The 27,949-nt window shown below is 39.5% G+C and overlaps 2 protein-coding genes across 3 annotated transcripts in view; both read left to right on the plus strand.

Annotated features, from left to right (window-relative positions):
* Positions 1-27,949, plus strand: part of LOC148015326 (uncharacterized) — an 82,318-nt gene that overhangs the window by 13,292 nt on the left and 41,077 nt on the right. The gene's annotated exons all lie outside the window — the stretch shown is intronic.
* Positions 4,431-10,872, plus strand: LOC148015327 (uncharacterized). Its single transcript, XM_087666040.1, has 3 exons — positions 4,431-5,851; positions 10,394-10,545; positions 10,660-10,872. Exons 1-3 carry the CDS (start codon positions 4,996-4,998, stop codon positions 10,870-10,872), a joined length of 1,221 nt encoding a protein of 406 aa, XP_087522166.1. The 5' UTR covers positions 4,431-4,995.

The following is a 27,949-nucleotide window of genomic DNA, read 5'->3' on the forward strand; positions in this document are numbered from 1 at the left end:
TTAATAACTTAATCAAATGTTATCAGTAGAATATTGCATCTCAAAATTTCACATCCTTGTGATAGACCTCTCCCTTGAAATTCTTGCAATCATCCTCGATTGCTCTGCATTGTGCCAAAGGAAATGCATACTACATTGGAATTTTCATAAGGGATCACATTCACAACATTCCGCAATGTTGTCCAATCATGTTACATGTCCCAAACTTGTAGAAAATTTCCAGTTAGCATATACATAACATAAAATTGAAAATTAGTCTAGAACTGTTCCTAGAATCTCATTGGATGCATCCATAACTCATGTTTCTCAACTGTTCTGACTATCAACCATAGAAAAACATTAATTCAGCATAAAGCACGGGTGAAACTATCAATGGCATTTACCAACATGTTGCTATCCATGGAAGAGCTGTAAACCATTGAAAATCGAGCATAGTCTGATCAGAAAATGATCACTTACTGATTTGAGAACTGATCACAAATTGTTGTAAATGTGATTGCAAACTAAGCACAAACTCATTGCATGAAGCAATCAATGTAAAAAGTGATTCCAAAAGTGACCATAAAAGGTTCTCAAACCGATAAGAAATTGAGCTGAAATTGATCAAAATTTTGTATCAAAATTGAGGCAAAATTCATATCAAGTTGATCATAAACTGACACAAAAATATAGTTTCAGTGCTCGGGTGAAACTCACTCTCATTTGCATACATCTCACAGTGACTAGTACACTAAGTAGTGACCTCATGGCAAATATGCTATCAGCACAATACCTTGGATGCATGCTAAATACATCTAAGATTGAGTTCATATGAGAGTTGTCCACAACTGGTGGAGTGGAAGTCCTATCTTCCACCTCAGCATCAAGTAATACTTCGGACCTCTGCTCTACTGAACTTGATAGAGCACGAACTGAAGTCAGCTCTAATTGAAAGGCATCTAGGTAAAGTTGCAACAACTGAGGATGGTTTGACAAGTCATCCTCTTCGATCCGTTTGGTATCCATTGGTGAATAATTCTGAAATTTCACCATCTCCTAAACTTTATCTTTGACCTTTCTTTCCTTATGTGCCAAAATCTGCTTGGGTAGCAAAATCTCATCTAGCTCCTTAACATCAGGCTGAGTTTCAGCAGACATTTCCTCTGGCACTTCACCATGAAAAGGCCTCAACAAATTGACATGAAAGGCATTGTATATCCACCAATGTGGAGGTAGTTTCAGTGGATATGCCACATCGTTGATCTTCTCCAACACGTGGAAGGGCCCACAATATCTCATACTCAACTTTGGATAAAGTCTTTCTCTTCCTTTCATCTTTTTTAGCCTTGCCTTTTCAAAACGCAGCAATACATAATTGCCCTTTGCAAACTACTAAGCACATTTGTGACGATTACCTACCCTCTTTTCCTTTTCTTGTGATCTTTGAAGTGCATACTTTATCTTTGTATAGGCTACATCCAAGTTTTTCACATAACAGTCAGTGTGAAAGATCTTATCCTTAGTTTGCAAGATAGGTGGTACCTTTTTGCCACCCTCAACTACCTCAAATGGTGCTTTGCCAATGGAACTATGCATTGTGTTATTGTAAGCAAACTCAGCCGAGGGCAAATACTACTCGCAATGTGTGTTGTGTTTTGAAACATAGCATCTCAAAAGATCTAATAGTGTGGAATTTGCTTCCTCAGTTTGATTATCTGTCTACGGATGGAAGAATGATGAGAATTTCAACGTGGTACCTATATTCTTAAACAACCTCTTTCAAAATAAACTGGTCATCCGAGGGTCTCGATCACTAACGATCGACTTTGGTATACCATGATACTTAAAGATGTGCTGCAAAACCAATCATGCCATGTAATCAACCTTTATTTTCTTCCTCACTGGAATAAAATTGGCTTGTTTGCTAAACCTGCAAATGATAGTCCATATCCTATTATTTCTTATAGGTGTTCTATGAAGCTAAAAAATAAAGTCATTGCAATACTTTACCTAGGTATATCTGGAATAGGTAAGGGCTGCAATAAACCCGACATCTTTTACCTATCATGCTTTACCTTTTGACAAACCATGCATGCCCTAACAAACTGTTCTACATTATGCCTCAAAATTGGTCGATAAAAGAAATACTCCATTGCCTTGACCATGGCATCAATACCTCTGTATCCTATATATGGAGGAGCACGACTTTTAGTGATAACTCTGGGCCTTAACTGCTTTGTGACACATAGTCGTCCATGTATCATTAGAAATCTCTCTTAGCACAAAGTGCTCATGTCTTTAGCCATTGCAAAGTTGATCATAAACAGTGGCAAAGTCTGAATCATCAACATATTGCTCTTTCATGGCATCCAACTTAGTATGATAAACTAAATTGACGGCTGAAATTTGTGGCTTACGTGACAGTGCATCAACCACAACATTCTTTTTACCATCAATATGTACAATCTGAAAATGAAACATAGAGAGAAAATTTGCCTATCTCATATGGTTCTCTGACAACTTTGACTGTGTTAGAAAGTACCTCAAAGATTGATGTTTTGTCTGCACTGTAAACTTAGCCCCTAACAAATAATGTTTCCATGTAGACAGCACATGAATTACAGCCCTTGCTCTTTCTCATAGACCTGCAAATTCTTTTTTGCACCGTGGAGAATTTGGCTCTTATAAGCCATAAGTCAGCCATCTTACATAAGAACGGTCCCAATGCTATTACCACGTGCATCACATCGAACTACAAATGACTTCCTTAGATTGAGCAACAGAAGCACAGGATTTGAAGTCATCTTTTTCTTCGACTTTTCAAATGCACAAATTTTTACTTTTATCCATCTAAATGGAACATCCTTCTTCTGCAAACCATGCAATGGAGATTCAATTTCATTAAACTTGCATACATATTTTCTGTAGTAAGAACATAAATCCAAGAAGTTGTGGATCTCATGCACATTTCTCAAAGGTGGCCATGATCGTATTGTCTCAACCCATAGTGACAGGAAACGGCCGGAACGGCCCCCCGGCATGTGGAATCACCGTCCTCGGCATGTATCTGTCGTGGACCGCGTTTTCAATTGATGGAACGTTCCGTGTTCGGTTTCAGACAGGGAACGCTGTAGGGAACGCATTCCCTATCTGAAACCGCGTCCTGCTCCCGTTCCAGATCGCCTGCAGCCGCTCCAGTTCGCCTGTGCCCAGTTCGCTTGCTCCTGCCTGTGCCCAATTCACTTGCGTCCTGCTCCCAGCCGCTTTCTTTCTCTTTCTTCTTCTTATTTCTTCTCTTCCTTCTCTTCCTTCTCTTCCTTCTTTTCGTTATTCTTCTTTCTCTTCTTTCTCCTCCCACCTCCAACCTCTTCCTTCTCTTCCTTCTTCTTCTTTCTCTTCTTTCTCTTCTTTCTCTTCTTTCTCTTCCTTCTCTTCTTCCTTCTACCTTCTCTTCACTTCTCCCTTCTCTTCTTCCTTCTTCCTTGAACATTCTTCTTTCTCTTCCTTCTTCTCCTCTTCTCTTGAGTCTTCCTTCTAAGTTCTTCTCCAAGTTCCAAGTTCTCCTCTGTTCTTCTTCTTCTCCCTTCTCTCCTTTTCCCTTCTCTCTGGACTCTTGAGTGAGTCTTGACTCTTGAGCCTTCTCCCTTATCTCGAGCCTTCAATTTTCAGCCTTCAATTTTTCCTTCTCTTGACTTTTGAGCCTTCAATTTTCAGCCTGAAATCATAGATGGCTTCATCTTCCCGCCCCGCTCGTCAGGTTGGTGGTCGAGGAAGAAGGTTCGATGATTGGTCATAGTGGGAAGAAGTAAATGCTGACTGCCCTTTGAGTGGTGGAGGATCTCGACCATGGACTTGCAAGCTTTGCCCATATTTCCGAACTAGTGGAACAAACAAGGTAATCCATTGAGCCGAGCATTTGTATTTCAAATTTTTATTGATTTTAATTTTTCAAAGTTACTTAAATATTAGAATATGGAATACCAATTGCCACTTGTTCCATTTTAATATTTATGCATAATCAGGTCCGAGCTCATCTCCTACATGAGCCAAATTCAGAGGTATAGTTTTGTCCGAATGTGACCTTGGAGAAGCAAAGGGAGCTTCGTGACTGTGTAGCAAGTCAACAAGCTTATCTTGCATCTAGACCACGACGTGTTGCAGTTGACCTTGCAACTTTTGTGACACCATTTCCATCAGATGTATCTAGAGCAGGGTCAGTATCAGGAAGTGCTACCTCCACACCTACTGCAGACATTGCATCGGCCATGGCATCAACAATGCCACATGTTGCATGTAGACAAAGCACACTTGATGCTAGTTGGGATCCCAAGAAGAAGGAAGAGGCGGATACATCAGTGACACGCTTTTTTTATCATGACCACATTCAATTTCGTGCAGCCAGGTCAGAGTATTTTAAATTGATGTGCAAGAAGATTGGTGAGTATGGTCCTTCGTATGTACCTCCATCATCAGAGACCTTACGCACCACTTTGCTCGACAAGAAAAAGCGCCTTGTTGAGCAAGCAGCAGTGACTAGAAAGAGCATGTGGGCTAAAAATGAATGATTGCTGATGGTTGGAGTGATACACGCAAGCGATCCATTTATGGTATGGTTGCTTATTCTTGTAGGGAAATGTATTTCATATCTTCACATGATGCATCAGAGACAGGAAAGTCAGCAGATGTACTTGCAGCAGAGTGGGTTACATGTGTTGAGCTTATTGGCCTAGAGCATGTTGTGGAATTTGTTGCAGATGGAGAGCCCGCAAAGAGGGCAGTAGGCACTATTATTCAGGGATATTATCTGCATATCACAGTTTCATATTGTATGGCTCATTGCTTGAACAACCTATTAAAGGATATTAGTAACCTGTCATGGATTGCACTTGTCATAGAGCAAGGAGCTCAAATAGTTAGCTTTGTTTTGAATCACCAGTTTCTTTGCCATCACTTCTCTTTCGGTCGAAGAAGACACTTTTAAAATACTCTGATACCAGATTTGCCTTTAACTTCTTGATGCTAGGCAGGCTGAGAGAATGCAGTGGTGCCTTGAGGCAGTTATTTCTTAGTGATGAGTTTACCTCATCAACATTGGCAGATACTCCTACAGGTATCTTATGCTTGGAGAAAGCAAATAACTCCACTTTTTGGGATGATGTAAAGCGGATAGATGTTATGGTATCACCTATTGTACATTTATTGAGGGTTATGGATGCTATGCAACCTTGCATTGGCAAGGTATATGAGGCTATGGATAGGCTGAATGAAAAGTTGCAGGAGTTGGCACCAAATGATGAGGCGTATGAGAAGATATACCATTTAGTTGTGACGAGGTGGAACTCCTATAGCTCACCCATACATGCAGCTGTATTTGTTGTGGATCCTGAGTTTCAGGACAAGGGTCAGGAGAATGACACTGAGGTTATGGATGTATGGAGATTTATATTGTCTCGTCTAGTGCCTGATCATGATACTAGACGAAAGATTGGAGATCAGCTTTCATGTTATAGGACCTTTCGGGGTTCTTTTGGTTGTGGGGATGCACAGGAGGATCACTGTAAGATTGGGGCAGCTTTGTGGTGGGAGGACTATGGTTCAGATGGTCCTGAGTTGCAGCAACTAGCCATCCGTATTTTGAGTCAGTCAGTTAGCTCCTCTTGTTTGGAGCAATTGTGGAGTACATACGCTCACATTGCTTTAAAGAAGAGGAACCGTCTTGGTGTGGAGAGGGCAAACGATCTAGTATTCGTTAGTGCTAATTTGAGGATGTTGTGTAACAGTATGATAACAAAGCCCGATCCATTCACAGAGTGGGAGATGCAGCAAGAAGAGGAGATGCATGTCGATGTTGAGGGAGATGTAGCTATTCATGGTACACATGATGATGAGGCTGGCACTTCAGGAGTGGCTAGAGCAGCCTCAGATCATGATCATGATCTTTGATTTAGTTTACTTATCATGAGTCTCATGATACATGACACATTTACATTATATATGATATTATGATCATTGATGACAGTGTGACACTTGGGCTGTTGACAGTTGTGCCATGCCGATATTATATTTGTACTTGAGTCTTGCAGTCTTGTAGTTGCCCTTTGGGCTATTTTGGTATGCCGCATTTTGCTTCAGTCTAGAGATTAGACTTTATATTTGTAGTCTTTTTTGGGGCAATGAGCATGTTCTTTCAAAGATTAGACTTCAATTTCATATTTGTAATCTTTTAAGTTTTTTGGCAATGGTACCATAGGCATGTTCTTTTAGCTTAGACTTTAAAGTTTAGTTCATTGCTCATTGTTTTATCATTTTTGGCATATGTATTATGGATTTTATTATTTATAATTGAATAGCTTACCTCTTGAGCCTTGTAAATTGCAATTCAATTTCTAATGAGTAGTTTTAGAATGATGCATGATATCTTAAAGTTAAAACTTAATGATTTGTCCTCGTGGATTATATACCTTGGTTTTAAGTTTTAACACTCCAGAGTCCACATGGATTATGAGTGAAATATTATTATTTATCCATGAATTTTAAATTTTTAAATGCCGTTCCCGTTCCCACGTCCCCGTTCCCTAGGTTTGGTGTTCCTGTCCTTGTCCCCGTTTCCCATTTCCGTTCCCTGTTTCATGTTTCTATGCCTCAACCTTTACAAGGTCTATGCGAATACCATGAGCAGATACAATATGTCCCAAAAAATGGATTTCATGCAAAAAGAATTCACTTTTCTTGTCATTGATAACCAGCCTATGCTCACGCAGTTCATTGAACACAATGTCCAAGTGTCTTTTGTGTTCTATCTCATTTTTGAATAGACAATCGTGTCGTCAAAGAAAGTGGCCACAAATCCTCTATGTGGCTTGAATAAGTGATCCATCATCTGATTAAAAGTGGTAAGAGCATTAGTAAGTCCAAAACACATAACAAGAAACTCATACAACCCAAAAGATGTCCAGGAAGCTGTCTTAGAGACATCTTTTGGTCTAATGTATATCTAATGATACCCACTTTTCAAATCTATATGACTGAATATGGTTGCCCTCTACAATCTATCATAACATCATCGATCCAAGGAATAAGAAAGTGATTCTTTATTGTGATCATATTCAAAGCATGATAATCAATGCATGTATGCCATGAACTATCCTTTTTCTGCACCAAAAGTACCGAAGAACAAAAAAGAGATGAGTTGGGCTAAATCAGCCCTTTTTCTAATAGCTCATTCTTCTGACTCATAATCTCTTGTTGGGCTGCATTGTCTCTGTAGGGTGGCTTATTAGGTTGACTACTTCCAAGGATAGGATCTATACCGTGATCTTTTTGCCTTTCAAGCGGTAGCTGCCTTGGAAGTGATTGAAAGAAGCAATCAACATACATTTTCAAAAATGACATGTGATCCTTCTCTAACTTAAGACATGTTTTCGACATTCTCACTATCATCTTTATCCTTAGTAAAAACCAAGTACGTTGAAAGATTATTTTTCATTACTTTAGAAATGGCAGCTTTGTAGATACAACAGGGACATGCTTGCCTTTCAACTTTACATCAAGTGTGAGTGTCTTTCCGTTATGTTGAATAGTGACCTTTTTTGCACGAGAATCAATCACTGCATGCATATAGTGACAATGCAATACATCACAACTCTCAAGTGGAGCAATGAAGAACTTTTCGCTGTCCACAAATCCTTGTATATGCAACTGAAGTTTTCCAATGTGCGGTGTGATGGGCTCTACATAGCCTTTACATGCTATTCCAACTTTCCCCATGGGTCCCATCTCATTCTCTCTAGTGCTTAGATGGCGGTCTGCTATGTCTATAGAGATGAAGTTGGTTCGTGTATCATTATCAAAGAAAATCAATGCATGTGGAGCCCTAATTTTGTCCCATGTTTTGCACAACTTAGTAACATCGTTATTGGGCTGATTACTAACAACATTGGGCACCAATCCCACTGATGTTTTGGGCTTCTTTCCTTTAGAAACTCTTTGATTTTTTGATTTTTCAGCATGTTGCCTATCAAGACAGTCCCTTGCAATGTGACCCTCTTGTTCACAAATAAAACATTTGTTTGCAGCCATCAATTCCCTACGTTGTGCCAATGTTTTTAAACCTTTTCTTTGTTGTTTTGGCCTCTTTACAGGCTGATTTTGAGATCTACTCCTTTTCTCAGCCTCAAACGTCTTATTCAGCTTCTCTCCACTCTCTAAGAAGGCCGAGTCCTTCCCATGCAGCAAAGCATCGGTTGTAGCAACAGTCTTTATGAGTTAAGACATGCTAGACACGGTGGATTTAATGCAAAAATCCGTGATTTCTTTGGGCAGCCCACAAACATATTTTTCCACTTACTCATGAAGGGATACGGGGCGATAAGAAGTAATAGGCAGCAATGCATCCTAAAACTTCTCATGATATTGCTCCAAATTCTTACATTCCTTAGTATCCAACTTATTTCAAGCTGTCATGATGTCCACCTCAAAGGTACTTGTCAACCGATTCAATGCTAACATTTGCTTGAATTGTATCCATGTTGACAGTGATCTCCTTGCATCAAAAGAGTGGGCTACCATTGCAAAGCATTCCCTTTCGAGAAAGTGGCTACTATTCAAATCTTGGAGGACTTGGTGAAGTGTCCTCTTGAATAGGTTGGATCAAATTGCTGAATGAAAGTCAAAGCTTTCAGCCTATCTTGTACACTACTAAAGGACTCAAACTTCACTACTTTTTCCCCTTCATCATAGTCTTTTGCTACCACTTTGGGTGTCAAGTTGTTATACATTGACTACTACAAAAAGGGTGCACTCATTGAATTCATGAAAAATTTGTGTTTCCATCTAAATATCTTGGTTGCCCCATTATAGCATGCATGCCAAACTATCCAAAATCCATTGGATTGGCACTTCCATGATGGCCTTGCATTTGCATTCCTTGCCTCCTAGGTACCAATTGTTTTGTTTCATTAGCATCTTTGGGAGCTTCAAATGAAGGGTTTGACATTACCTTTGATGCTCCTTGCTGTCTCGAAGGTGTAGAAGATGTCAACTTCTTCTTGCCTTTGCTGTCCTGCTTTGAAGTATTGAAAAATTGGTTAAATTGAGGATCATTTATCAATTCAGCAAAGAGATTTGTTGCTATCCTCATCCAATTCTTGAATTGGCATCAAATTCCTCTTCACTTTACTAGTCATCAGTCTCATTATGCCTTGAAGGTCCTGCATCTTGCCCAACAGCAACATTTTCAGCTTGCTGACCATGGTTTGAGCCTTGTCCAAGGTCAGACATTGCATTTCCTTCATTTCCATGCGAATGTTCATACTAAAAGGCATCATCACTGCTTGATTGCATCTCACCATATGAAGACATATTGCTATAATTTCTTAGCTGAGAGTAAAAATCAGCACTAGCACAAAGCTTTGGCTTGCAATCAGGTGCCTCAAGCCTACTAAATTAAGTGATTGAGTGGCATCTGTCATGAGGACATATATTTTTGAAATCTCACTTAACATGTGAATTAATTTTTAATCACACAATTAAGTAAATGTTGCACATGTGAGGTGCAACTAGGGTTAGAGTAAATTTACTGGCCTTGGACGCGAGAAAATCATAGGATGTCAAAGGCAAAAGTTGCTATAAGTTATGTTGCATAGGTACTTGGTAGTATCTGGTGTCAATTATTAACCTAGGTCATTCATTTGGCCATAAGTGTCAGTTGGTGACACTAGAGATGTAGCGTTTAATGATACCTAACTCCAATTTAATGGTCAAAGATGGCACAAAGAGACTCGGAAGTGGAAGATGCCTAGCCAATTTAATTATTGGCTTGGCAGATTATTTTTCTGGACATTGAAATAATTATTAGATTAATTTTCAATAATTAAAGGCTGAAAATTAATATTTAATGATGGATAATGTTGGAAAAACCATTTGGGAAGGTTGCCACTTGGCAAACTTGCCTATACAGGCTGGTAAAAGGGTGAAGAAGAGGAAAAACGAGATCATTCTTGCTGTAGCAAATGTGGGAGAGTTGTGAGCAGCCATGGTCAGCCTATTTTCAGCCATTGCAGCCAGCCACGAGTGAGTTTGGATTGCGAAAGGGATCGGGAGAATCCCATTGTAAATCAACTTCTTCTTGAGTAAAGCTAAAGAAATACCGAAAGGGGCACCAATTTCGGGGCTAATCGGGTATGCATTGTCCAAGATTAGTAGGTAAATTTGTATTTTCAAATTTGCATTTATTGTTTGCTGTTGTAATTAAGTTGTAATTAGGGATTTACCACCCATCCATGGAAGGAAGGTTGGTTTCATGGTTCCATTGCCAGGATACCATCAAATCCTTTGAATTGGTGGGCCGTGGTACTTGATTGCAACTTGGAACTATTGCATTATTGCTGAAATTGTTCTCAGCAATGAATTATAGCAAGCACGTCTTCACATTGTGATACGGGATCAAGTGGAGAGGATGCATCACTCCTTGGTCAATCACATGGTGAAGAGGGAAATGCAATGACTGATGCTGGGCACGGTTCTCAGCATGGACAGCATGCGGAAAATGTGGGAAATGATCCAAAGGTTGGCACTTCAATGCATAAAGAGGCTGATGACCAGCAAGGGGCTGAAGAATTTTATGATAGCTTCAAGGATCGAATGTGTGCAGCATCAAATCTTTTTGCTGTTTTGGCAAAGGATCCCCAGTTTACCCAATTCTTGAATGCCCCAAAGAAAGACAGCAGAGGCAAAGAGAAGAAGACACCTTCTATAGCTTCGGGACAGCCACAAGAACCGAAGGAAATGTCTAAGCCCTTTAGAAGAGCCCAAAATGCCTGTGAGCAAAAACAATTGGTATCCGTGGGCCAGCAAGTGCAAATGCATAGCCAACTTGGTAGTGCCAATCCATAGGAACATGGGCAACAAGGCAATTATGCACATGCAAGCATGGGACAACAAGGATACTTTGGTGGTGGTACCATTTTTCATGCTATGATTGGACAAGCACCGCATAGGGGAATGTATGGCACAAATCCCTATGGTATGCACTAGCCAATGCATGGCTCACAATACCCAATGTATTCGGGTAATGCAAGTGGAATGCCTAATCCCATGTATTGCAGCATAGGCATGATGCCTGGGGCACAAAGCGGGCCATATGGATATGTATCGGCACTCCCAGGAACTATTGGAGCACAAGGATTTGGTATTGGTCATGTAGGTGCTTCAGATAGTATTGGTTTTTATGCAAATACAGCTAATGCACCTTTTTTGCAGCAGCCCATTTATGATAACCTAACTCCCATAGGTCCGCCAAAGGACTATGATGAAGGTGGCAAAAGCGTGAAGTTTGAGCCTTTCAATGGTGCACAAGATAGGCTGAAAGCACTTGTTTTTATTCAATAGTTTGATTCAGCCCATTTTGGAGGCAACTTCACAGAGGCATGTAAGATACGCAAGGCAGCCACATTTTTGAAGGGAAATGCATTGCGGTGGTGGTCTATACTTCTCATTCAAGGGAAGCCACCTACCACTTGGATCCAGTTCAAGCAAATGTTTGCTTCAAATTGGTTGACAAGTACCTTTAAAGTAGACATTATGACAGCTTGGAATTAGTTGAATTCCAAAGATTGCAAGAACTTGGATCAGTATAATAAGAAGTTTTGGGATGTATTGCTGCCAGTTACTTCTTATTGCACAATACCCCTCCATGAGCAGGTGGAGAGGTATATTTGTGGTTTGCCAAAGGGTATTCGGGATTTTTGCATTAAGTCCACTGTTTCTAGCATGTCTCAGCTTATAGAAACTGCTAGTACAACTGACACATTGCTGCGAGGAAAGGATGCAGGATTCCACAATGATGATGCCAAGTCACATGTCAAAGAGGTAAAGGTTGAGAAAAAGGGTAGATTCGAAAATAAAGCTGAAAATCAGGGCAAATCTGAAAATAGGGCTAGAAAGAGGAACAAATCGTAAAGAAAGAGTGGGAAAAGTGATGCACGACGTAGGCAGCTGACGGCTGCAAATAAATGCTATATTTGTGAACACGAAGGGCATATGGCACGCAGCTGTCCTAATAAACAGCAAGCTGAAAAGGATGATAATAAGTGAAAGAAAGTCAAAACCATTGTTGGTTTAGTGCTTGATGTAGTGGCAGATTAGCCTAATCAAGATAGTACTAAACTTTGCAAGACATGGGGCAAAATCAGAGATCAGCATGCATTGATTTTTCTTGATCCAAGGGCACGGTTAAATCTCATTTCTCTTGATATGGTAGTCCATGTAGGCATCAGAGAGGATGAGATGGGGCCCATGGGTGAGATTGGTATGGCATGCAAGGGACATACAGAGCTGGTCACTCTCCTATCATTGGAAAGCTTCGTTTGCACATTCAAAGTTATGTGGACAGTGAAGAGTTCTTTATTGCTCCATTGGAAGGATACGATGCCTTGCTTGGTATGCCTTGGTGTCATTGTGTGCATGCAGTGATTGATACTCATGATAAGATTGTGGTCCTCTTCCATAGAGGCAAAGTTCGTACTTTGGATATAAAATTGAAAGGGGAAATTGTCCCTATTGCGGAAATGTCTATGATTAGCTTTGCAATGGCCATAGGCATGATCATTTCGTACTTCGAGAGGGCTTTCTAATGATGCATGGATGACTGTGTGTCACAAAGCAGTTGAGGGCCAAGGTGATGATTGAGAGTCATGCTCCTCCTTATGCGGGTCATAAGGGTATTGATGCCACAGTTAAGGCAGTTGAGCACTTTTTTTATTGGCCAACATTGAGGCATGATATTGAGTAATTTGTCAGGACATGCATAGTATGCCAAAAAGTTAAATATGATGGGCAAAAGATGCGGGGTTTATTGCAGCCCTTGCCTGTTCTCAATAGGCCTTGGCAAAGCATTTATGGATTTTATCTTTGAGCTTCCACGCACATGTACAGGGAATGATGGGGATAAGGGTTCCAAAAGGTACTTGGTGAAGTTTTAGAATTATTCACCAATGGATGCAAAATGGATGGAGGAGGATGACTTGGCATACCATCCTCAGTTGTTGTAGCTTTACCTTGATGCTTTCCAATTAGAGCCGACTTTAGTTCAGGCTCAATCAGGTTCAACAGAGCAGAGGTCCAGAGTATTACTTGATTCTTGTGAGGGAGCTAGCACCTCCATTCCTCAGTAATGGACAACTCTAAAAGTAGTGGATCTCGATTGTATTCAGCATACATTCAAGATACTGTAGCTGAACAGTATGTTTGCCGGGAGATCACTATTCAGTGTACTAGTCACTATGTTTGGTATGCAGACTGGTATGGTTTTCACTGCAGCTCTGAAACTGTACATTTGCATTTGTTATGCTCGGTGTGTAATCAATTATGCTTGGTATGGCATTGGTTATGCTTGGTGTAGCATCAGTTAATGATCATTAGGGGTTGATTATCGAATGTTGGTTTTCAACGTATAATCATTAGTATTCAGTGGTATTCAACTGGATTTGTGGATAGCAACATGACTTATGATGCCATTAATGTTTCAGCCATGGTTTATGCTTGGTTTTCACTATACTATGGTTTGGTTTTACCATATGAGTTGAGCTCATGAGAAATGGACATGCCACATGATAATTTGGCAATGTTTTTGAGACTCTTTGTGAGTCTTATGTTATGTTATGTTGGCTGGTAATTTTCAGCATATGTTGGGCATATGGAATGCTTGAACAATAGTGCGCAATGTTGTGTTGACTACGATACCCTATGGAAATTTCAGTGTAGTACGATACCCTATGGAAATTTCAGTGTAGTACTTTGCTTTTGATGCATTTGGTAGTGCAATCGAGAACGATTACAAAGATTTCAAAGGGGGAGATGTCATGAGGACATGTATTTTTGAAACCTCACTTAACATGTGGATTAATTTTTAATCACATGATTAAGTAATGTTGCACATATGAGGTGCAACTGGGGTTAGAGTAAATTTACGAGCTCGGCATTTGAGAAGATCACGAAATGTCAAAGGAAAAAGTTGCTATAAGTTATGTTGCACATGTACTTGGTGGTATCTGGTGTCACTTGTTGGCCTAGGTCATTTATTTGGCCATAAGTGTCAGTTGGTGACACTAGAGATTTGGCGTTTAATGGTACCTAACTCTGATCTAATGGTCAAAGATGTCATAAAGAGACTCGTGAGTGGAAGATATCTAGCCAATTTAATTATTGGCCAATCAGATTATTTTTTTGGGCATCGAAATAATTATTAGATTAATTTTCAATTATTAAAGGCTGAAAATTAATATTTAATGATGGATAATGTTGGAAAAACCATTTGGGAGGTTGCTACTTGGCAAACTTGCCCATACAGACTGGTAAAAGACTGAAGAAGAGGAAAAACGAGATCATTCTTGCTGTAGCAAATGTGGGAGAGCTGTGAGGAGTCATGACTAGTCTATTTTCAGCCATTGCAACTAGCCACGAGTGAGTTTTGGGGAGGTGATTGTGGATTCGAACCCTCCACAGCTAGGCGATTGCATCCAAGTACAAGGTGACAACTGATTTGGATGTCTCAGTTGTAGGCGACAGCATTAAATGCTGTTGTTGCAGGGCAACATCTGCGTTTGACTGATTTTTAGTCATTCTTCGCGACAAAACTTTGAATTTTTCTCTCTACAACTTTCTCTTTCATCTCCTAGCTATTTCACAGCCTTGCTTCGAAGGTCTTAGCATTTGGACCCTTGGAGATTGAGAAATTGCAAATTTCTCTGCTATAAACCTTAATTTATAACAGAAATTAGGGTTTAGCAATCGCCTTGGGAAGCATGCCAGAAATTGAAAAAACTCTGAATTTTCTCTCTCTACAACTTTCTCTCTCATCTCCCAACCATTTCACAACCTTGCTTCGAAGGTCTCAGCATTTGGACCCTTGGAGATTGAGAAATTGCAAATTTCTTTGCTATAAACCTTAATTTATAGCAGAAATTAGGGTTTAGCAATAGCCTTGGGAAGCATGCCAGAAATTGGAAGCTCCAAGACTTGGATTTGTTAGAGCCGAAGGTGATTTTCAGCTAAATTCAGGTGAAGGACTAGCAAGCCATTGAATTTGGGGCATTTTCGTCGTCTATGAAGTGGGTGAAGGCCAATTAAGTGCCCGAATCAAGGGGCAAATTAGATTGAAGACTTATTGATCACTTTGGATAGCAAGGGGAGTTTGGATTGTGAAAGGGATCGGCAGAATCCCATTGTAAATCAACTTCTTCTTAAATAAAGCTAAAGAAATACAAAAGGGGTGCTAATTTTAGGACCAATCGGGTGTGCATTTTCCCAAGATCAGCAGATAAATTTGTATTTTTAGATTTGCATTTATTGTTTGCTGCTGTAATTAAGTTGTCATCAGGGATTTACCGCCCATCCATTGAAGGAAGGCCGGTTTCAGCATCCCGACAATGGAACCATGAAACCAACCTTACTTCTTGGAAAGGACAGTGATTCCTTGATTAAGCACTTAACTACAACAATTAGCAAATGAATATAAGCTGAAATGCACAAATTACCTTAATAATCTCGGACATTGGACACCTTGTTGGCCCCAAAATTGGCCCCTCTTTTGGTATTTTAAAAACTTGATTGCTAATGGAATGAGTTCAAGTTGAGATTCACAATCTCCTTTTTTGCTCCAAAAAGCTTATTTGCTGTAGCAACAATCAACAATCAAATTGGGTCAATTGCCCCTTGATTTTTCAAATTGGACTTGCACAAATGGGACCACCAATTGGCCAAGTGCTACGGCAAACTACAATGAATGGGCTGGCATCTAAATTCCCTGACAACTACACAAATTTCAAGTGTTGAATTTAGTGTACGATGCTTTCACCAAGAGGCACACGTCTCGAGGTGATTGTCAAACCTAAATTTTGAAAGAATTTAGGGTTTACAGTGAAGATCTCTTTGCTATCCACCAAATGTGGTTGAGATTTGCTCAAAATGGCTGAGAAATGTTGAGATCTCCTAAGAATGGATTAAAAAAGATGAGAGAAAGTCAAGATGAGAGAGAAATCTGATTTTCTTCATGAGAAAATCCTAAATTTTGCTTGCTGCTTGCTGCTTGCTCTAGCTTGCATTTAATGCAGTCACCTACTGCTAGACACCTCTTAAATGCTGTTACTTGATCAACAATGCTGTGACTAGCCCCTGAAAGGTGACTCATTGCTGTCCCTTGCTTGTTGAGGCCCCAGATGGTTATCTTCAGCAACAAATTGTTATTCTTTGATCAGAAATAGACCAGTAGCTTCTAAGCTATAAATTGACTAAATAGCTTAGACCTAGCCTCCAAAAACGTTTTCTCAAATTGCATGGGCATTTTTGCTAAGTGGTAGCCTTTTAAACCTATTTTTCAACATTATCAAACCATTTAATTAGTTTTTAGAATTAAATAATTTTGAAAATTAATTTTAGTCCTTCTGACCCTGCTCAAAATTAAATGTGTCCATCCATAATCAAATTCGCTAGGCCATTTGCAACTTAGAGTGGTCCTCAACCTTTGTTGATCCTTGAACTGGCATTAATTAATTAATTAATTTATACTTGTCGCTAATGTCTCCACTGACACTTATTGGTTAAACCACTGCTCTAGGGTCCAATGTGATTTGAATTGACCAACAAAACCTAGTCGGCATAACTTATCATAACATTTTCCTTTTCCGCCTACTGCATTCTCGGGGTCTTTGGCGTGTTGTTATAGAATATCTGCCATGTGCATCACATGTGCATAAACAACCTTGCACATTTGATTAATAACTTAATCAAATGTTATTAGGAAGATTAAAGCATCTAAAAATTTCCTGTCCTTGGTGACATGCTCTCTCTTTGACTAACAAGTGGTGCATATTCTAATTTGAAACTCACCCTTGACTTAATTCCTAGTAATTAATTATGGAATGGAAATTACTTATCGTTTTTGTCCCTATTCGTTAATTGGCAATTGCCTATCCACATTTGATGTGTCAAGCCCTTTGAACTTGAAAGTTGTTTTGACTTTCTTTTAGCCTTAGTCTAGCATTAAATGTTTTAATTTTAGCTAGCCCAAATGATACCACAAGTGATTTTCTAGGGCCATTTAATGCTCTAGACCAAAACTATCATTAGATAGTCACAAGTATTTATCTAGCACAACTTGCCACAACTTTTGCCAATGTCCCGCATTGCATGCGTTAGGTTTTGGTACAAGTGCCTCGAACAATGTAGCATGCTCGATATTTATAATATTCGCTCGTTTTGGAGACTTAATACTTCAAGAAAATGAAGCAAAAAAAAACTTTAAGCTAAACATGATAATTATTTAATGAATTACATGCATGGAAAGTTAAGAGAAATGGAGACAAGATTGAGGGTTGACCTAGTCATGATCATTGTGAGAGTGAGAAGAAGTATTTCTCTCTCTCACAAGTTGATGTAAAAGATGTTCATACACACATCAGTTACTATATAGCAAAACAAGTAAATTCTTTACAAACTAAGAGTGGAAAGAGAGAAAATCAATCCTTCGTAGAAGTGGGTGTATCAACTATACATTGTTATGGCTTTCTTTTTTATATGGGTTTTTTTTATAACTTGTGACCACTCATCAATGGCTAACTTCAATGAGCTTTCTAGATATCTAGTAATTACAAGGGAAATAGATTTAATAAATATTGACTATGCAAATATATTAAGAAGGATACATGTTCTTTTTTTGTTGTGTTGTGACATTTGAATATGTCACCATGCCAAAATTAACTTGCACTTAACATATGCACCTCACATGTGTATAACTAGTTATGCCAAACCTAAGCTTTAAAAATACATGTCCCCATGACAATTGAGTCCAAAGATTTTGCTAGAACATAGCGTATTACTTTCCCAAGGTCACATAGTTGGCCTCTAGGAAACCGCATGACTCATGCTACTCATATATTTGTTAGTAGATATGCCGGTTCATGGTTGCGTCTGTGCATGTCAGGTTGCAGTGTTTTCTCTCTTTCCTTTGTCTCTTGTGTACAGCAGTCTATTATAGCAGTTTTCCACATGCTTCCATCATTGCATCCACTTTTGACATGGTATCAGAGCGTGGGATCATTCTTCCTGCTGCTGTTTTACATTGTCTTGGGTTTGAGTTTTGACTTTTGGTCTGCTGATTGGACCTGTTCTGATTGCTGCGACTGATTTACAGCCAGGTGACCATCTTGTGATCATTTTTGGCTTGTTTCCCGAGCGTTTTGTAGATTGCCATTTTCGTTTCCAGCTTTTTGGGCCTGTTTCAGGGTCAAGGACTTGTTACTAACCCTTCCAAATCTGCGTTTTGGTGTTTGCTGCCTGTGTTTTATTGATCAACACCTGCGTTTTGGCTGCTTACTCTTGTGCAGGGCTGGGTGATAGTATTTTTAGGTTGGTTTTGGTTATCTTTGGTTTGTCTTCTCACTGTGCGTACACTGCTCAGCTTTAGAGAGGGTTCATGTACATCGAGTTGTCGTGTTCTCATCACTACACTTGGGGTACTGTCGATCTTTTTTCTATATGCTTTCATTACTACTTGGAACTCATGCAATCCTTGTGAATTTGCCTTTTTGGCATACTTTTGTCCCTAAAGATCCATTGTCTTTCTTCATCTTCTCTATATCTCCCTCATCATGGCTCCTCCAGCATCTCCTCTTGATGATGTTCTTGCTTCAAGGAGGGGTGCCATATGGCAGAAAAAGAAGTCTCAATGCTATTATTGTGGCCAAAAGGGACACCTCTAGAAGGACTATAGGACATTTGCAGCTTTACCATAGGAGCAAGTGCAGATGGTGACGAGTGACGACTTTCACGGTGTATGGTGCTTCCCTAAGCTTGTGATAACTTAGACAAGGGCATGAGAGGATGTAGAAATAGTGCAAATAATACACCCAATCATTAAGAAAATAAGAATATCGACATTGGGCCCCAAGGTTGATATTCATTTTCCCCTTTTACAAAAGGGCTATAGCCACTCCAATATTGTCAAAAGTGGATGTAGTGATGGAAGCATGTGGAAAACTGCTATAATAGATTGCTATACACAAAAGACAAAGGAAAGAGAAAGAGAAATACTTCAAAAGAAAATAACACTGCACAAGAAACTCAAAAGCAAAGAGATACTCGGGAAATGGAATCCATATACCAAGATATGAGACACTATCGAACCAATGTGAGTCACTGGCTGTGAAGGCATTGGCACTTGCTTCTCTCCCTCCACCAGAACCAATCATGTGATGAATGATCATAATGTGGAGGAGGAGCCTGAATAAAAGGCAAAAATGATACCACAAATGTTGTCAGGTTGGCCAGAATTTAATGTTGGTCGGCTAGTAATCAATGCTAAAATGACCATCATAAAATGCCAAGAAAAAGGCCTAAATAATCAGGATAATATCTTGGTGTCCTAGCCCACTGACACCCTCTCTCAGATCATGGGTGATTTGATGCAATACAATATACAATGATAATGTCCCATCATAGTACATTCAAGGACCACCAGAGAAGAACCATGGATACCCAAGTAGTGGGTGCACAAGCCACCACCAAGGTGCCTTAGAGAGAACGTCATGTCGATGTCGATCGTACCAACACCTAAAAATAGAGAAGAATCATAGCAGCTTTCAATATCTGTCAACAATGTCTCGTAGTAGTACATAAGACCATCTTGTCAAAAATGCCTCTGAACATATGCCTCTAAACATATGTGACCATGGATTCCCTGCCTTTGGCCAAGACCACCAAAGTGTCTCCTCATGTGAGCTCAGACTAGGAGCCAAGCTTGCTCTCTGCTGAAGAAACAACTCATCGTGAATGTGGATGTCAATCCTAGCTCTAGGATTTAAACTTGCCAGACTTTGGTCGGTGTATCAGGGAAACCCCTCTTTGAAACTTATGCACTTGTATACATGTATAGATAAGGTTCACCTACCCCATCACACCACCCTCTCACACTTTCTCTCTCACGTTGGAGAGTTGTGAGGGACGACCCCATCACTCGTACCAGCAGCTTGGAAGGGAGGCCCTTGTAGCTAGTGGTGGAGCCATATAGATGGAGCCTTAACTTGGACATGGAGAAGAGGCATTAAGGCCAATAATTTGACTCGACACTAAATTGATGGGATTACGACCATTTAATCAACTAAGAAAAATAAAGGATGTGGAAACTGATGTAAAAGTTGATGCAAACGTATAGTTGCAGAGCCGTAGTAACAACCATACTAATTTGCATACATCTCACAATGACTAGTACATTGAATAGTGACCTCGTGGTAGACAAACAATCAACACGGTCTCTTGGATGCATGCTGAATACATTCGAGATCCACTACATATGAGAGCTGTCCATTACTAGGGGAATGGAAGTGCTAATTCCCCCTTGAGCATCAAGTATTGCATTGGACCCTTGCTCTACTGAACCTAAGTGAGTTTGGCTCTAATTGAAAAGCATCAAGGTAAAGTTGCAACAATTGAGGGGGGTTTGCCAAGTCATCTTCTTTCATTCATTTAGCATCCATTGGTAAATAGTTCTGAAACTTCACCAAATACCTTTTAGAAACTTTACCTTTGACCTTCCTTTACATGCCAAAATTTGCTCAAATACGAATATCTCATCTAGCTTCTCAACCTTAGGCTGAATTTCAACAGATACATCCTCCAGCACATCACTATGAAAAGGAATCAACAAATTGATATGAAAGGCATCATGTATCCGCCATTGTAGAGGTAACTTCAAGTGGTACTCAACATTGCTGATCCTCTCTAACACTTGGAAGGGCCCATAATATCTTATACTTAACTTCGGACACCACCTCTCTCTATCTTTCGTTCTTTTCAGCCTTATCTTTTCAAATTGTAGCAATACATGATCACCCTTTGCAAAGTGCAAAGCACGTCTATGGCGTTTAGGTGCCTTCTTATGCTTTTCTTGAGATCTTTGAAGTGCATATGTTTTTCTTTGCATGGGCTGCATCCAAGCTTTCCACATAGTGATTGGCCTCAAAGATCTTATCCTTAGTGTGGAAATTAGGTGATGCCTTCTTGCCACCCTCAACAACCTCAAATGGAGCTTTATTAGTGGAACTATGCATTATATTGTAGTATGCAAACTCTACCAATGGCAAATACTACTCCCATTGTGTCTTATGCTCTAATAAAGAGCATCTCAAAAGATCTAACACTGTGGAATTTTCATTTTCAAAGTGACCATTTGTCTGCAGATAGAAGAATGATGAGAATTTCAGTGTGGTACTTGTTACAAGGACATGAAATTTTGAGATGCTTTAATCTTGGTGATAACATTTGATTAAGTTACTAATCAAATGCGCAAGGTTGTTTAGCACATGGGATGCATATGACAATTATTTCATGTTAACAAGTCAAGGACCCTGAGGATGCTCTAGGTATCAAAGGCAAAAGTGGTAACAAGTTGTACTAGTTGGGCATGGGTGGTTAGTTGGAGTCAGTTTTGATCTTAGGACAGTTGTTTGGCCAATAAGTGTTAGTGATGACACCAGGGACTAACATTAATTAATTAATTAATGCTAGCCTAAGGGTCAATATATGTTGGGGATCACTCGAGGTTGCAAATTGCTTAGCCAATTTAATTATGGATGAGCACGAAGGGTGCTCTTGGCAAAATTACCATGCAAATTGAGAAAACGTTTTTTGGACTTGGTTTTAGCCATTCACAGAGTTTGAGAGAGAGAGAGAGAGAGAGAGAGAGAGAGAGAGAGAGAGAGAGAGAGAAGGTGCTGCAGATCAGAGTTCAGTCCAGTTTTCAGCCATTTGCTAAAGGAGATAGTAGCTAGAAGCCTTAGGGTCTAGGCACCAATAGGAGGACCATTAGGATTAGGCGACAACATCTCTTGAGGTTGGCGACAACAGGTTTGGGCTTCTTTGGCAGTAGGTGGTAGCTTCAAGGATAGACTCGATAGGCTGCAGGTAGAATTCAATCATTTTTTGTGAGGAATCTTCGGATTTCATCTCTTTGGGATTCTCTCGCCTATTCTAGCCTATTTTGAGGAGATCTTAGCTTATCTCAGCCATTTGGAGTAGATCTTAGCCAAATTTGGTGGATAGCAAAGGGAATTTTATTGTAAACCCTAAATTTTTGTAGAAAGGGTTTAGCCGCTACCTCAGGACCCGTGCCATCAGTAGAAGGCATTGCACATGAATTTGGCAATTAAAATACATGGAATTACTAGGAAATTCAGATGCCAATCCATCTATTGTGAATTTAGGGTAGGATTTGACCAGTTGGGGTCCAATTAGAGCAAGGCTTGGGTGAAATTCAACGGGCAATTGGTGCATTTTGTATGCTGATTGCATCTACAGTAAGGGGCTTTTGGATCAGCCAAGGAGATTGTGGAATCTCAGCTTGTATCCAATCCATTAGTCAATAAAGTTACAGAAATACTGAAAGGCATGCCGATTTCGGGGCCAACTGGGTGTCTACTATCCAAGAATTTTAAGGTAAATTGTGCATTTTGAGTTTATGGTTATTTACAGATTGCTGTAATTAAGTGCCTGATCAAGAATTACCACCCTATCTAAGAAGGAAGGTTGGTTTCAGTACCCATATTCTCAAACCAAACCTTCCAAAATAAATTGGTCATCTAAGGATCTTGATCATTTATGATCGACTCTGGTATATCATGATACTTCAATACATGTTGCAAAATAAACATACTATATGATTAGCCTTTATTTTTTTCTTCAACGGAATGAAATGGGCTTGTTTGTTGAACTTGCAAATGATGGTCCATATCCCATCATTCCTTGTAGGTGTCCTAGGAAGTTAAATATAAAATCCTTAGCAATGTTCAAGGCCTGCTTTAAAATAGGCAAGGAATGTAACAAGCCCAATATCTTTTGTCTATCACGGTTTACTTTTCGGACATATGATGCATGTCTTGACAAATTGCTCTATATCGTACCTCAAAGCTGGCCAATAAAAGAAATGCTCCCTTGACTGTGGCATCGATCTCTCTATTGCCTTGCATAAGGAGGAGCGTGACTCTTAGTGATTACTTTCAACCTCATTTGCTTTGTGATACACAGTTGTCCATGCATAATGAGAAAACCATCTGTGAGCACAAAGTGCTCATGCCTCTGGGGACTGCAAAGCTGATCATACACATTGGCAAAATCCTAATCAGTAGTATACTGCTCCTTCATTGCATCCAACTTAGTGTAATAGATCATGATGATGGCTAAAATGTGAGGCTTACGTGATAGTGCATCATCCACAATATTCTTTTTGTCATCAATGTGTACAATCTAAAAATGAAACATAGAGAGAGAATTTTTCCATCTCATATGCTTCTCTAACAACTTTGTTTATGTTAAAAAGTATCTCAATGTGTGGTGGTCTATCTCCCCTGTAAAATTAGCCCCTGACAAATAATGTTTTCATGTTGATATGATCTTTAGGCCTTTTAGGCAATAGCTGTCCTAGAAGTGACTGAGAGAAGAAATTGGCATGCATTTTTGGAAATGAAATGTGATTCTTCTCTAACTTTGACATGTTCCGAACCTTCACATTATTAACCTTATTCTTAGTAAAAACCAAGTAGGTTGAAAGGTGATTTATCATTACTTTTGAAATGGTAGTAATTGATACAACAGGGATAAATTTCCCTTTCTACTTTACATAAAGTGTATGGGTCTCGCCCTTATGTTGAACAATGATTACTTACCATATGAATTGGTCATTGCATACATATAATGGCACCATGGCATACTAAGCAAGCCATCACCGCTCTCAAGTGGAGCAATAAAGAACTCTTCGTTGTCAACATGTCACGTGGACGCGAATTTTTAAGATGCTCTAATCTTGTCGATAACATTTGATTAAGATATTAATCAAATGTGCAAGGTATTTAGCACATGTGATGCACATGGTAGTTATTTCATGTTAACAACCCAAGGACCTTGAGAATGCAGTGGGTGTCAAAGGCAAAAGTTGTAATAAGTTATACCTGACAGTTATAGGTGGTGCTTGGTGCTAGATTTGGGCCTAGACCAATTTATTGGCCATTGATGTCAGTGGTGGCATTAGAGACTAGGCATTAATTAATTAATTAATGTCTGTTTAAGGATCAATAATTTCTCAAGGATACTAGAATATCGATTTAACTATTGATTGATAAAATTGATATTTTGAGTACTAGAATAATCATTAAGATATTAATCAAATGTGCAAGGTATTTAGCACATGTGATGCACATGGTAGTTATTTCATGGTAATAGCCCAAGGACCTTGAGGATGCAGTGGGTGTCAAAGGCAAAAGTTGTAATAAGTTATGCCTGACAGTTATAGGTGGTGCTTGGTGCTAGATTTGGGCCTTGGCCATTGATGTCAGTGGTAGCATTAGAGACTAGTCATTAATTAATTAATTAATGTTAATTTAAGGATCAATAATTGCTCAAGGATACTAGAATATCGATTTAATTATTGGTTGGTAAAATCGATATTTTGAGTGCTAGAATAATTATTAAATTAGTTCTCAGAATTTATATTATGAAAATCGATTTAATCAGTTGGAAAATGCTGAAAAATGGGTTTAGAAGGCTTCCATTTGGCACAAATGCCCATGCAAACTGAGAAAACGTTTTTGGGGGTTGGGTCTTAGCCATCTAGTCAGTTTACAACTTAGGAGAGAGAGAGAGAGAGAGAGAGAGAGAGAGAGCTGTTGGTCCATTTTTTATCAGATAATAGCAATTTGTTACAAAAGATAGCCATTTGGGGACCTCAACAAGCAAGGGACATTAGGGAGTCGCCTTCTAGGGACTGGCAATATCATTGTTGATCATGTGACAACATTTTGGAGGTGCTTGGTTTTTGTGATTGCATGAAATGCAAGCTGGAGTAGGCAACATGCAGAACTTAGGGTTTTCTCATAAAGAAAATCAGATTTCTCTCTTATCTTGGCTTTCTCTCACCTTTTCCAAACCATTCTTAGGAGATCTCAGAATTTCTCAGCTATTTTGAGCAGATCTCAGCCAAATTTGGTGGACAACAAAGAGACCTCTATTGTAAACCTTAAATTTTTGTAGAAATTTGGATTTAACAAGCACCTTGGGACTTGTGCCACTAGAAGAAGGCATTATACATTGAAATTAACACTTGAAGTTTGTGAAATTGACAAGGGTTTCAGGTGCTAGGTCATCCATTGTGAATTGGGGCAACATTTGGCTAGTTGGTGGGACCATTTGTGCAATTTGTGGGTGAAAATCAAGGGGCAATCGGTCGAAATTGCTTGCTGGTTGTATGTACAGCAAGGGGATTTTGGATCAGCAAAGGAGATTGTGGAATTTCAACTTGTACTCAATCCATTAGCAATTAAAGTTTAAAGAAATACTGAAAGGGGCGTCAGTTTTGGGGCCAATTGGGTGTCTACTGTCCAAGATTATTAAGGTAAATTGTGCATTTTAATTTATGTTTATTTGTTGATTTCTGTAATTAAGTGCTTAATCAGGGAATTACGACCCTTTTCAAGAAGGAAGGCTGGTTTCATGGTTCCATTTTTGGGATACCATCGATTCCCTTGACTTGGTGAGCTTGAGGCACCTGATCGAAGTTGAGAAACTTTGCTCTAGTGCTGAAATTGAAAGCTGAGCATTACAACAAGAATATCTTCAGATAGTGAGATGGGATCAAGCAGGGATGATGCCTCTTATTTTGAAAATTCGTGAAGTGTTGGGAAAAGTGTAATGCTTGATATTGGACAAGGCATGTAGCATGGACAATAAGCTAATAATGTTGGTTTAGATCAAAATGTGGGTCCTTCTAGGCCTTTAGAAGCTGATGACTAGCAAGAGGAAGGGGAATTTGATGACCAATGTAAAGATCAGTTGAGGACTACAGATGAAATCTTAAATGCAATTGGCAAATGATCCTTAGTTCATACACTTTTTGAACCCCTTAGAGAAGGGTAGCAAAGGCAAGAAGAGGAAATTGCCTTTGAGAGCTTCAGGACAGCATGGTGCACCGAAGGAAGAACCAATATAATAGCATGATGTTCCAAATGTGGGTGGTGAGCATAAGCAAATGGTGCCAGTAGGGCAATTGATGCATATACAAGGCCAACTTGGAAGTGTCAATCCAATGCGGCATGCATGCAATGATAGGGCAGCCATGATACTTTGGTAGTGGCATTAGTTTCCATGCATAGGGATGTATGACACAACTCCTTATCATATGCAATAACTAATGCCTGATTTGCAAGGCCCAGTGTATTCGGGTATGGTTGCTAATATGCATAATCCCATATATAGGTAGTTACTTCATGGTAACATGCCAAGGATTCTGAGAATGCAGTGGATGTCAAAGGCAAAAGTTGTAATAAGTTATGCTTGACAGTTATAGGTGGTACTTGTTGTCAGATTTGGGGCTAGATCAATTTATTGGCCACTAATGCCAATGGTGACATTAGAGACTAGGCATTAATTAATTAATTAATCCCAAGCTAAGGGTCAATAATTGCTCAAGAATACTTGGAAGATAAATTGGCCTAGCCAATTTAATTATTGGTTTGTGAAATTGATATTTTGAGCACGAGAATAATCATTAAATTAGTTTTCACAATTTGTGTTGAGATTGAGAGGGAGTGAATGTCACATAGTGTACCAGATTGTGACGGTACACACAGGATAAAGAATATATTTATATGTTAGTGTACAAATAAGGGTGTGTTCACACCTGCGTAACTTTACACGGAGATCTGTATAACTTAACACGGAGATGAAGGGACTTTACACCCAACGACCTTCCACTACAAGGCCCAAAGTGATACCTTTTGTTGGAAAATGGTAGCCAGCTATGGAGAGAGAGAGGAGAGACAATGATAGCAAGAGAGTAAGCTGAAGCAAAAAGAGTAGAGTGTACTTGCTAGAATAAAAGATAGAGTGAAGGTACAACTTATTTTAAGGTCAAGGGTTGACCTAACCAGCTTTCCACCATCTAATTAGAGTTAGGTTTATTTTACTCTAGAGCCTAGTGTCACTATAAGTTTCTAAGACACTAGGTGTATACACCTTACATTGATACTTTAATAAGTGTCCACACCACACAAATTACATCGGGCGTTGCCCATAGAACTAGCAAATTCTAACACCCCCCTGGAGTGCCAATGTGATGAAGTACAAGGATGATAAATCACCAAAGGGTAACAAGTTTAAGGACTTTCGAAAAGCCTCAAACTTCTCGCGTGGTAGTGCCTCGGTGAAAATGTCAGCAACATTTTTCTTTGTGGGTATATATATCAAGCTGATCTCTCCTGTATAGTAGATCTCTCTAACATAATGATAATGCACCTCTATGTGTTTCGTGCAAGCATGAAACATAGGATTTCATGCTACTGCAATAGCACTCTGACTATCAGAAAGAATGGGTGTAGGACCCTTCAATGGTAAATGTAGATCAACCAACAATCTGCGCAACCATACACATTCCACTGTTGCCGTTAAGACTGCCCTGTACTCAGCCTCACAAGACGAGGTAGCCACTGTAGGCTGTTTCTTGCTTAGCCATGAAATGCATGAACGGCCTAGAAAGAAATAGTGTCCACTAGTAGATTGCCTAGTGTTTGCATTACCAGCCCAATCTGAATCACTGCAAGTCTGTAAGTGCAAGTCTTCCTCCCTAGGAAATAATAATGCATGTGACTGAGTACCTTGCAAATATCTGAAGATCCGCTTAACAGCTTGCCAATGTATGGTTTGTAGGTTATGCGTATACCTGCTCACTTGAGATACTGCATATTGAATGTTAGGGCATGTGTTGCAAAGATAAATAAGACAACCAACAGTCTTTGGCTGTAAATTGCAACATCAGACATCTCTTCACCATCATGCATAGACAGCTTTAAGCTTGGCTCCATAGGAGTGCACATAGGTTTGCAATCTTGCATACTAAACCTATGTAACAACTTATCCACATATTGTGATTGTGACA

The sequence above is a fragment of the Lygodium microphyllum genome, chromosome 24 (genome assembly GCF_053477565.2).
Source record: "Lygodium microphyllum isolate KBCC chromosome 24, Lygodium_microphyllum_v1.1.10, whole genome shotgun sequence".
In the NCBI taxonomy this organism is placed as follows: Eukaryota; Viridiplantae; Streptophyta; class Polypodiopsida; order Schizaeales; family Lygodiaceae; genus Lygodium; species Lygodium microphyllum.

Bases quoted from the DNA above. Each gene is read 5' to 3' on its own strand.
- LOC148015327 (XM_087666040.1), top strand. From the start codon at position 4,996: ATGCTAGGCAGGCTGAGAGAATGCAGTGGTGCCTTGAGGCAGTTATTT. The intron at 5,852-10,393 runs GTACACATGATG...AATGAATTATAG, and splicing joins GGGAGATGTAGCTATTCATG to CAAGCACGTCTTCACATTGT. The intron at 10,546-10,659 runs GTTGGCACTTCA...GTTTTGGCAAAG, and splicing joins ATGTGGGAAATGATCCAAAG to GATCCCCAGTTTACCCAATT.